The following is a 12,882-nucleotide window of genomic DNA, read 5'->3' on the forward strand; positions in this document are numbered from 1 at the left end:
AGCACTTTTACACTGAGCTTTATGTAAATTAGACAGGATTATAAGGGAAAAATGAGAATAGGAAAAGCAAGATTTGGTCTTCTATTTAAATAGTGGTTGAAATTTATCTTTATTTGATATTGATGTTCAATAGGGAAAATATTCATAAAACACTGTTCACATTCCAAATTAGCTACGCTTTCTGGAAAAAGCTCAAGGCATATATTTTTAAAGAATCTTTCCTGTTTTTTTTCTTTTCTTTAATTCAGCACAAAGCCCAATTCTCCTCAGTCTTTAAATCTGGGATCAAAGGTGTCACCATGCCAAGCAAAACTCTTTTTTTAGAAACAGGATCTCATGTATGCCATGTTGACCTCAAATTTGCTATGTAGCCAAGGAAACCTTGAACTTTCCATCCTTCTGGTTCTATTTCTTGAGTAATAAAATTATACAGTTTTACTAGCAATCAGGATCAAACTAAGGGCTTTCTGCAAGCAAACTCTTTTGACAGCAGTAAGATACTGGCAACTTACAAAATTTTAGATAACGTTATTTACAAAAGAATCTGCCAAGGCTCCTTCGGTAGAATTTATGGAATACATTTAAATGAGTGAAAAAAACCCACAAACTTCAATCATACACTCATTGTAATAAGCCTGTGTACTAAGTAATACCAGCTTATCTTTTTCTTTTGTTTGGCTTTCTTGAGACTAGTATACTGTGCAGCTCAGTTGGGGTTTTGTAATGAAGGCCAGCCTTAAGCTAGTGGTCCTCCCACCTTGACCTCCTGTCTACTGGAACTATGTATAGGCACCAATACACCTGGCTTGTTTCTAAGTCACTAATAATGTGTTCTTACATATATCTAAACAACCATGTTCTTTAAAGAAACAGAATCAAGGCAGGCGTCTTTAATCCCAGGACAAGGGAGGCAGACGCAGGTGGATCTCTGAATTCAAGGCAGCCTGGAATAGCCTGGGTTACACAGAGAAACCCTGCCTGGGGGTGGGGAGTATAACAAAGAGCCAGGTATGGTGATGTACACCTTTGATCTCAGTACTTGAGGTAGGTAGAAACAGACAGATATCTGAGTTCAGGCCAGCCAAGGCTACAATGTGAGACTCTGTCCCCAAAACTCCAAAATGATAAAGGTTAGTATCTCCTATATATTCAGACAATTTAAGTATGACTCACTTCATCTTTATTATTCTATGACATAGACATTTTGAGATGAAAAAACGTATGAACACTTAAAGGTACCACAGCTTTGGCTTCCAGCTTCCACATTGGCTGTTCTCTCGAAAAACAAAAGAACCATCAACCTCAGTAAATAACTGTCCTAACTGCGCTTTTCTGTTGGACGAATCTGACTTGTAGTTTTTATCCAAATATACTTATAAATACAAATTAGGATTTCACATAAAACTTAAGCCCTCCTAACAAGAAAATCTCTATTATCAAAGTTTATTCATCAAACTTGCCATCAGCGCAAACAACTAGGAGTTAAGTGCAGGGTACCTATACACGGGTAGCAAATTATTTCTTCTTTCAAGTACCCTGCCAGAAATTAAAGCACCGTCCTCTACTCCTTACCATGCATGGTTTTAATGCATTCAAAGCCCTGAAAATCCCATAGTTTAATTGTCATGTCTGCAGAACAGGAAGCCAGAAGCTTGCCACTGTGGTCAAAGGAAATGTCCTGTACAGAGTCTGTGTGCCCCTTGAGAGTTCGTTCAAAATCTCCAGTCTCATAGTCCCACACCTGCCAAATGAAGAGAAAAATGGTCAACACCAACCCATCACGTCTTCATTTTATATTTACACCCAGCAGCTTAGTCTGGCACCTTACTGGCTAATTAACAAATAACTAATAATCTGTTGGAAATATCAAATCTTCAAGTACAAACTGGCCTTTCTCAATAGAGAAAACTGAGCTCCAATTATCCAAGTATACCTTCAGTGTCACATCTGTTAGGAATCCACCACCTAATTATGCTAATGAGAAGGTACAGAGAGTAAAAGCACACTAGTCTAAGAGTAAGCAGTAGAAATAAGTAAGGGAATTCAATTACAGAAAAGATGTTGGGACAATGATAGGCATTTGTATGTAGAATAGTGAACTGATTTAAGTTCTCAATTCAACTAGAGCAGTAGAGTGTAGATATTTAAGGAACTAATGAAAAATTTATAAAATACACAAACTACTACTCAATCAAATGTTAATGATTAACAGAAACATTTCATGTGGAAAAGTCTCATTCTGAAAGGACATTTTTTCTAAAACAGAAATTGAGTTACCAAGAATCAATATTACAAAGAGGTATCACTCAATAACATACTAAATCTTTGTTTTGGTGGTCAAATTGTAGTTTGAAATCATTTTTTTTTTTTTCAATACAGAGTTTTTCTGTGTAGCCCTGTAGACCAGGCTGGCCTCAAACTCACAAATTTCCACCCACCTCTGCCTCCCAAGTACTGGAATTAAAGGTGTGTGCACTACCACCGGCCAGCCTCAGTTTTTAAATTTTGAAGATTTTTTTTAAAAATCTGTTTTTTAAGTCCTGGCTGTTCTGGAACTCATTTTTTTCTTTTCTTTTGGTTCTTCCAGACAGGGTTTCTCAGTAGCTTTGGAGTCAATCCTGAAACTCGCTATAAATATTAAAAAAAAAAAACAACTACTACCAATGATGTGGTTTTTCCTTCTGACTTTTTTTTTTAAAGCACAGAGACTACGACTATTATAGTAGTCTCCCCTTATTCATGAGTGACACATTTTGAAGACTACAGGTGAACCTAAAAACTACAGGTGTGTGTATATAAATATATATACACACACACTATATTTTTACTATACAGATGTACTTATGAATTTATATTACAAAGTGGGGTTTTTTTTTTGTTTTTTTTTGTTTTTTTTTGTTTTTTGGTTTGCTTTTCAAGACAGGGTTTCTCTGTGTAGCTTTGGAGCCTGTCCTGGAACTCCTGTAGACCAGGCTGGCATCGAACTCACAGAGATCCATCTGCCTCTGCTTCCCAAGTGCTGGGATTAAAGGCATGCACCACCACTGCCTGGCTATAAGTAACATTTTAATATCAATAACCAGTTGAAAAGTAATCATAATAATACAGTGTAGAGCCGGGCGGTGGTGGCGCACGCCTTTAATCCCAGCACTCGGGAGGCAGAGGCAGGCGGATCTTTGTGAGTTCGAGACCAGCCTGGTCTACAAGAGCTAGTTCCAGGACAGGCTCCAAAACCACAGAGGAACCCTGTCTCGAAAAACCAAAAAAAAAAAAAAAAAATAATAATAATAATAATAATAATACAGTATAATATGTAAATATGCTCTCTCTCACAAAATATCCTACTATACTGGTATTTTAGACTGTAGTTACCCCAGGTAATAAAACTTATGAAAGCAAATAAAAGGAGGACTTAGTGATTTTATTATCACATCTGTTTCTTTTTTTTGAAGATTTATTTCTCTACTATGTACACAATATTCTGTATCTATGTATGCCTACAGTCCAGAAGACAACAAATCTCATTACAGATGGTTATGAGCAATCATGTGGTTGCTGGGAATTGAACTCAGGACCTCTGGAAGAGCAGGCAGTGCTTTTAACCACTGAGTCATTTCCCCAGCACCACAGAGATAAAGTGAGAGCTTCCTGTGTGAAATCTTTTCTTTCACCTAATTTACCTCAAGTTGGCCTTTAAGAAAAGGCTCGCCTTTAATCCCGGCACTGGGAGGCAGAGAACAGTCGACCTCTGTGAGTTCAAGGCCAGCCTGGTCTGTAAGAGCTAGTTCCAAGACAGGCACCAAAACTACACAGAGAAACCCTGTCTCAAAAAACAAAAACAACTACAAAAACAAAAATAAACAAAAACCCACAGAATTTCTCTTACCTGGGTGTGGTGACCCAAGGTTGCGACCATGAGGCAGGAGGCTATCTGTGAGTTCAAGGCAAGTGTGATAGCCAAAACTGTTTCTCAAAACAAAACAAAAAACCCATAAAGGAACAAACAAAAAGAACTTGCCTTAATTGTAGCATCTTCTGAAGCAGAGACCATAACACTGAACACAGGATGAAAAATAACTCGAGTGACTGGACTCCTATGACCACTCAACGCATATTTCTCTGGTGGACGGGGAATCCATTCTTTTGGGTCTCGTTTCTGACCAAGAGGACCACCCGACGTAAATTCTTCTTTTGCTTCATTTAGTTTTGATTCTAATTCCATAACCTTGGTGAGGGAACATGAAGTTAAAAAAAAAAATGCAATCTATAACATAATTGAGTTTTACTTGCTTTTAGGTAATTTCTCACTAGGAAGCTTAAGGTAGTCCAGAACTTATAATTTTCCTTTCTCAGCTCCTAAGCGCTGGGGTTACTATGCCCAGCCTGAACTATTTCATTCAAAGACAGTTTTTATTTATATTTATTAACAGAGTAGATCAACGTATTTGCCTTGCTCCCTTTACACCTATCATTTTTAGTGTTTTTCCCCTACACCAGTTTATTATTTATGTTTAAAGATAGTAATACAACAACAGCTAACATTTACTGAACTAGGCACTGATAACTTGTCAATGACTTTAATATAGCTGGGCTTGTATTATTCTAACTTTTAATGTGAAGAATATATATTTTAGGGCTGGAGAGATGGCTCAGTGGTTAAGAGCACTGACTGCTCTTCCAGAGGTCCTGAGTTCAATTCCCAGCAACCACATGGTGGCTCATAACCATCTGTAAGGAGATCTGGTGCCCTCTTCTGGCCTGCGGGTGAACATGGAGGCAGAATGTTGTATACATAATAAATAAATCTTAAAAAAAAAAAAAAAAAAAGAATATATATTTTAAAAATGGAATAGTATGTTACTTATCTTTCAGGCAGCAAAACAAAACAAAACACCTCGGAGGTAAAAATGGTTCATGTGAGACCACATGACCACATTTAGTACTCTTTTTTCCAGTGTACATCTAAGGGCACAAATGATTTCTTAAGCATCAATTTCTCAGTCAGGACAATGCAGATTCAACCAACACATTACTATAGGTTGTATGACCTTAAAATGAAAGTTTTCATGAAGCAAAGGGAATGTATTTTTTAAAGCTCAGATATGAGTATCAACAGATTAATAATTCATGGTAATGTTTTCAGAAAATTTGTAATAGCACACTGACCACAACAAACTAAAGAAGATTTAGTTACCTTTTTTTGTAATCTAATAACAGATGTCCATTTTTTTTCCAAAAGACCAGCATACTTTTTATCTAATTCTTCATTCTAGGAGAAAAAGCAAGATTTTTATTAAAAAAAAAAAATGGCTTAACCATGACATCTAAGTCTAAACATTAAATATCTTATCATACATAAAAGTAAGAAGATTAAGTTCAATGCTAAGTAGATCTTAAGAAAAAAATGGCAAGAGTTGACCTAACTACTCAAACTTAAGTAAAACGCACCCATTAACTATACTATGAATAATTAGAAGACTGTTCAAAAGGTCAAGCATACCATATCTAATTCAGCTTCCTTTTTAAAAACAGAATATGCCTCTTCATAGCCATTTGAACGAAGATAATCTGCTATAGCTCGATTTCTGAAAGAAAATAAATTCAAATGAGTCCTAAAAACACTTTGCTTCTATTTGAGGAAACACACTTATAAAATCTTGGGGGTTTTTTTTTGTTGTTGTTGTTGTTGTTTGTTTCTTCAGACAGGGTTTCCCTGTTAGCCTTGGCTGTCCTCATGTAGACCAGGCTGGCCTCAAACTCACAAAGATCCACCTGCCTCTGCCTCTCTCAAGTGCTGGGATTAAAGGCTTGTGTCACGACCACCTGGCTATTAAAAAATCTATTACAAAGAGTACTTCCTTCTAAATCATACACATCTTTCTGAGGGAAAAATGGATCACCTCCAAAGGTTCTGAATCATTAGCCACGGTCACAATTAATTTGTATTATTTTTGGACATTTCTGTTTTTGTCCCCCCCCCAGATGCTAGGGACTGTACTCAGGACACTGTGCATACTAGGTAAGTACCTCTGAGCTACATTCCCAGACATTGACATTTAATAAGTTTCTAACTTACTGCTTAGCTTATAAATTGTGGACATTCCACAGCTAAAGATATATTTCTACACCTAGCTATCAGTTGGCAAAAGTAACCCTCAGTTTTGCTACTGTTCACATTCACCTTCTCCTAATATTTGATATACAAAGCTCAAGCACTGGAGATTAGAACTGAGCTTCTCTGTGTATCTCTGCATATCCTGACCTTGCTTTGTAGACCAGGCTGTCCTCATACTCAGAGATACACCTGTCTCTGCCTATCAAGTACTAGAATTAAAGGCATGTTCCATCATGCCTGGTTTAGAATGTTTTGATAAAACTATAGTTAAGGATATGGAGAGATGGCTCAGTGGTTACAAGTGCTTTGCTGTGCAAGCGTGAGACTGTAGTTTATGTCCCCAGAACTCATGTATGAGGATGAATGTTCTGGGCAAGTCTGTGGACCTAGCACTAAGGTGGGTGAAGGCAGGAGGCTCTCTAGGGCTTGCTGGCTTCCTGACTAACCGAAGTATTACAGCTCCAGGTTCAGAACAAGACCTTGCTGTTCAAACAAACAGAGTAAGAGGAGGACATGCAAAGTTTTTCTGTTTCCAGCAGACACTCATGCATACATTATAAACATACATCTCAGGCACAACACACACCCCCAAAAGTGTTGTAGTATTAGAAATAATTCTAAACCATTGCAATGGACTAAAACTTCACAAGCTACAGTCTACTGTCTTAAGAGTGAGACTAATATAGAATTATAATTCAAAGGCAGAAAAGCCGAAATGGCTTAAAATGATGTCTTTTTATGCTTCTCTTTCATTCTGTCCTGACAGAATATAGGCAAACATCCCTGCTCTCCTACTTCAGCATTTCTCAATTATTCTGAGCCTTTAGTCACAAAATCAGAGAAAAGGGTAATTTAGAATTCTTCTTTAAGACTTTAAACTAACACATATAATTAAAAAGTTAATACCAGCTGGGTGGTGCAAGCCTTTAATCCCAGCACTCAGGAGGCAGAAGCAGGTGGATCTCTTTGAGTCTAAAGTCAGCCTGGTCTACAAAAGTACCCCCCTCCCCAAGTCACTACCATGGTTTTAAGCAAAAATTAAATATACACATATAATAATAGTATCATTACATCCTGTACCCCATTTTGTTCTATGTATTCTTTTCTTTTGAAATTGGGTCTTAAAGTCAGGTGGTGATGACACACTCAGGAAGGAGAGACAAGCAGATCTCTGTGAGTTCAAGGCCAGCCTTGTCTACAAGAGCTAGTTCCAGGACAGGCACCAAAGCTACACAGAGAAACCCTGTCTCAAAAAACCAAAAAAGAAAATGGGTCTTTGTCTTGGCTTGAATTTACAGAGGTATGCCTGTCTCTGCGGGCTGAATTAAAGACTTGTGCAACTATGCCTGGTCCTCCCTATTTTTATAAAACAGGGGTTTGTGGGGGCTGGAGGGATGGCTCAGCGGTTAAGAGCACTGCCTGCTCTTTCCAGAAGTCCTGAGTTCAAATTCCCAGCAACCACATGATGCCTCACAACCATCTGTAATAAGATCTGGTGCCCTCTTCTGGCCTGCAGGCATACAAGCAGACAAAACACTATACATAATAAATAAATCTTTTAAAAAACAAAACAAAAAACCAACCAAAAAAAAAAAAAAAAAAAACTAAAAAATCAAAAACAAACAAACAAAAAAAACAGGGTTTTGTGTATCTCAGGCTGGCCAGGAACTACCTAAGTGGGATGACCCTGAACTTTTTTTTTTTTTTTTTTTTTTTTTTGGTTTTTCGAGACAGGGTTTCTCTGTGGCTTTGGAGCCTGTCCTGGAACTAGCTCTCGTAGACCAGGCTGGTCTCGAACTCACAGAGATCCGCCTACCTCTGCCTCCCAAGTGCTGGGATTAAAGGCGTGCGCCACCACCGCCCGGCGACCCTGAACTTTTGACTCAGTCACCTGGCCAATTCAAGGCACTGGAAATCAAATCCAAGGGTTCACGCATACTATATCCCCAGCCCTCCCCAAAGATTCATATCTGCCATTGATCTCCAATATTCCATCACAGGCAACCACTGCTGTATTTTATATGTTCTTCCTGAGATAATCTACCTAAAACCTATGCTTTTTTTTTTTAAGACAAGGTTAAACCTAGCTGGCCTGGAATCACTTGATGAAACTTCTTTTTTTGCTTCAATTTAGTTTTGATTCTAATTCCATAACCTTGAGAGACAACATGAAGACAAATTAAAATGCAATCAATGAAATAAGTTTTTTTTCTTTGAAGTAGGATCTCACTATGAAGCTTAGTGTAGCTCAAAACATGATACTGTCTCAACAAGACCTAGGGTTATTATGCTGAGACTGAACTATTTGACTCAAAGACAATTTCCATACATGTATTAACAGAGAAGATGAAGAAACTTATTTCATCTTATTTTTTACTATCATCTGTCTATGTGGGGTGAGGACATGGCGGGGGTCAGATCAGGTGGGTGAAAATCAAAAGACAACTTTTGGGAGTTGATTCTCTATCAGTTCAGGGGGATCTGAACTTTCAACACTGTGATGCAACAGGCACTGAGTCACTGAGCCATCACTCTAATTATATATTTTCTTAAATATGTTACAGCATTCCGTTGAGTCTTAGAGAAGGGGAAGCACAGGTGTGGCAAGTTTCTGGCCTGTTTATTATATTCTAGTCCAACGTAATAGGCCCTAAGAATTATGATAAAAGGGTTATAAGGTCATTCTTCATGTCATACAATATTTAATTCAAAAACGCAGTTCATAATTCAACTACTATTGAATGTTAAGGTGAATACAAGTCACAGAGAGGTTACTATGAAGGGCAAATGAACCTTCACCTTCACTATGGAACAAACAGTTACAATTACCAGAGACCTGGGAGCAGTGCAATATTCCTTTCCACTATGTGAATATATGTCACTGTGATTGATCTAATAAAAAGCTTATTGCCTCATAGTTTGTAGGCCCATATTTCTACATGGTGTGACAGCCAAGTTCTTGGGCCATGGCTAGTATCCAGAGCAGTCAAGTCACTTTCCAGACAGGCTGTCACTAACCTAACAAAAGGTCAAGATGTTTTGCTCCTTATTTTGTAATTTGGAGGATACCTGATAGAGATGCTGATTCAAGCCTTCGTGCTAGCTAGCATACAGAGCAGATAAGTAGATGTGGACGTGACTAAAAGTCATTTACCTGGTTACCTAAGAGACAGGATGCTAATATATTTACCCCTAAGTTTATGTTTTGATATATAAGGCTTTTTGAAGAATAAAGCAGGAGGAATTCTTCAGCATGTGAACTCAGGATATCATGAGGGACCATGGAGAATCTCCCTCCCGATAAAGCCATGCGAGTTGTGTCTTTATTCCCGCGCGTCCATGCCGGTCCAGAGATAGTTTATGTTGGGGTATGGTCCAGAGAGAAATAATTTATGGTCCGGGCTAGGACTGGATCCCGACAGTAGTTAGGCAGGAAGTATAGGTGAGACAACCAAACTAAGGATGCTGGGTTGAAGAAGGGCAGAACCAGAGGAGTCACCAGGAAACACAGAGAGAGCAACACATGCTGGAGTCAAGTAAAGCCATAAGCCATGTGGCAATACATATATTAATAGAAATGGGTTAATTTAAGTCGTAAGAGCTAGTTAGTAATAAGCCTCAGCTATCGATCAAGCATTTATAATATTAAGCCTTTATCAGCTATTTGGGAAGTGGTGGGAGAGACAGAAACTTCTGCCTATACCAGGGACTTTAAAGATTCTGACACTGAATCCAGCTTCCACCTCCTAACTGCAGTAATATTCACTAAGTATATGTCATCTTGAAATTCTTTTTAATAGTCAAGCAAAAAACATGATCCATTCTTATATCTCAATTATCACCTAATATGATGGTCAATTTTCAGCATCAACTGAACAGAATTTAGAATCACCACAGAAGCACACCTTTTGGGTGTATTTTTGTTTTTGGAAAGGTTTAAACAAACAGCAAAGAACTACTATAAATGTAGGTGGCCACACTTCATGTGCTAGTGTCTTTGACTAAGCAGCAGCTGCCATTCACACCTCTCTGCTCTGTGGCTGCAGATACAATGTGACTCACTATCTCACCTTCCCGGATGTATTATGTCTCAGATTGTGAGTTAAATCCTTCCTTACATTGTTTTTGACAGGAACTGTCACAGCAACAAGTTAACTAATATAGTTACTTAATTCTTTTTTTTTTTTTTTTTTTGGTTTTTCGAGACAGGATTTCTCTGTGGTTTTGGAGCCTGTCCTGGAACTAGCTCTTGTAGACCAGGCTGGTCTCGAACTCACAGAGATCCGCCTGCCTCTACCTAGTATGATCCCAGCACTCTTTTGAATTATAGGAAGCTAGCCTCCCAAGAGACTCTACTCCAACAAAACAAAGGTTTAAATTTAAATCATAAAAATCAGTATGTTTGACACAATCAGAACTTTCATTGAAGTGGTTTTTGTTTGCTAGTTTCAGTAAAATCTAGTACTAAAAACAGCCACTGAAGACAGGAATTACCTATAATCACTAATATTTAAAACTGTCCTCAAAACAACCATACAAATAATGAAAATGTTAGAACATAAGGGAATATAGATCGGTGGTAGAATATGTGTTTAATATGCACAAACGCTCTGGGTTCAACCCCTACCACTTTAAGGGAGGCACACATCCATAAATCTCAGCGCTTAGGAGGGTGAGGCAAGAGGCTTTCAAGTTCCAAGCTGCCTGGAGGTGGATACAAGAATGTTTCTGAACTACCTTAAACAAACAACCCAAAAAACAAAGAAAACAAAGAGGCTGGAGGATAGTCCAGTTGGTAAAGTGCTTATAATGCAAGTATAAGGACCTGAGTTCAGCAAGGATGTAAAAAGTTGGGAGTGGCCAAGCATGCCTGAAGACCTACAATAGCTAGTTCCAGGATAGGTTCCAAAGCTACAGAGAAACCCTGTCTCAAAAAAACAAAAACAAGAACAAAAAATCCAAACAAAAGCAAAACAGTTAGTAGCTAGTCATTTAGTCAAATTTATAGCAACATTAGGTATGCTGTCAAGGTTAAAGAGATATAGACAGGTAGACAGTCTTCGAACACTTCAATGACAAACAGAATATGGCATTTAATATGTTTAATAACCTAAACCTTTTCAATAACAGTGAGACATGTCTGCTCCTGACACCACCAATGTATTTCAAAGGAAGATGATGGGCATTAAAGAACCTCCATACAGAGCTTGCTTTATTTATGGCAAAAGTTAGTAATCTCAGCAAAGAAACTGCCCTTACCTCAATTGCTGACAGTGCACTGTCCAAACTGGACTAACAGGATGTAAAAAAGGCATCTGCCGAACTTTGCCAACCCAAGGTAGGAAAGTCCTTCAAAATTTCTTGCTTTTCAGAAACGTCTGTCAGATATACTAGGTCTGCAAGCCAAAGTTGGATGCCCCAACATTATGGGAACTTTGAGTGACTGTCCAGGCAGTCAGTTGTCCCTTGTTTTCAGGTAAAATTTCATCCTTCTGGAGTCTTTAAGGGAGTTAAAGACTGAACAATTAAAGTTTTCCTTAGCTACGATAAAAGTTAATTAGGTATAAAACTTTTGAACTCACAATGATAAGATAAATAATAGAATATTTTCTCTAAATTTGCCAAATACAAATGAACTGGATATTTTTGTTGTATATAAATTTACTATGTTAAAGTTAAAGCTTCCTTTTTTATTTAGAGAAAAAAGGGAGATATGCTGTGGAATAATCCTTCTGTACACTGTGAAGATGTGTTCTCACTGTTAACAAAAAGCTGATTGGCCAATAGCTATGCAAGATTTTCAGGGCAGAGAAAATGCTGGAAAGAAGGGCAGAGTCTCAGGAGTCACAAGCAGATGCAAAAGAAACATGCTGTGTTAAAAGAAAGTCGGTCCAGCCACACAGCAGAGGGTAGATAAGAAATATGGGTTAAGGGTGTTGGAGAGATGGCTCAATGGTTAAGAGCACTGATCGTTCTTCCAGAGGTCCTGAGTTCAATTCCCAGCAACCACCTGGTGGCTCACAACCACCTGTAATAAAATCTGGTGCCAACTTCTGGCCTGCAGGGACACATACAGGCAGAACATAGCATACATAATAAATAAATCCTTAAAAAAATATATGGGTTAATTTAAAACGTAAGAGTTAGCTAGTAACAAGTCTGAGGTATCGACCAAGAATTTACAATTAATATTAAGTCTCTGTGTCAATTATTTGGGAACTGGAGGGTGGGAAAGAAAAGTCTGCCTACAATCTCCCAGTGGCTCTATCATTTAAAGAAAATGATACTCTCTCTTCCAATAATCAATAGCTTATCAAGAAGAGGAAAGGGGACACGTGGTGGTGGTGCACCCTTTAATTCTAACACTCAGGAGGCATAGGCAGTCAAATCTCTATAGGTCTGAGGCCAGCCTGGTATACAGAGTGAATTCCAAGACAGCCAGGGCTGCTACAAAGAGAAACCCTACCAAGAAAGAAAAGAAAGAAGGAAGGAAGGAAGGAAGGAAGGAAGGAAGGAAGGAAGGAAGGAAGGAAGGAAGGAAGGAAGGAAGGAAGGAAGGAAGAAAGGAAAGAAAGAAAGAAATTTAAAAAGGAAAAAAAGGAAGTGTTATTTTTGTTCACACACTGGAAATTAAGTCTTCCAAAGAAAAGATTCTAAAAATCCAAAGAAGTCAGGGCACAGTACCATGACTATAAACTCAGCTCTCAGGTGGTTACAGCAAGAGAATCATAGTACCTTTGAGGCCAGCCTGGTTCAACCCAGAAAGT

The 12,882-nt window shown here is 38.2% G+C and overlaps 1 protein-coding gene across 2 annotated transcripts in view; it reads right to left on the minus strand.

The window, feature by feature from the left end:
* Nucleotides 1–12,882, minus strand: part of Pafah1b1 (platelet activating factor acetylhydrolase 1b regulatory subunit 1) — a 47,384-nt gene that overhangs the window by 10,369 nt on the left and 24,133 nt on the right. For both annotated transcript variants that reach the window (XM_057773530.1, XM_057773531.1), the window contains exons 3-6: nt 5,501–5,585; nt 5,195–5,269; nt 4,019–4,225; nt 1,573–1,741 (exon numbers count right to left, since the gene is read on the minus strand). In XM_057773530.1, coding sequence (XP_057629513.1) covers nt 1,573–1,741; nt 4,019–4,225; nt 5,195–5,269; nt 5,501–5,585 — 536 coding nt within the window. The remainder of the gene's footprint in view (nt 1–1,572; nt 1,742–4,018; nt 4,226–5,194; nt 5,270–5,500; nt 5,586–12,882) is intronic.

Source organism: Chionomys nivalis, chromosome 7 (assembly GCF_950005125.1).
Source record: "Chionomys nivalis chromosome 7, mChiNiv1.1, whole genome shotgun sequence".
NCBI lineage: Eukaryota > Metazoa > Chordata > Mammalia > Rodentia > Cricetidae > Chionomys > Chionomys nivalis.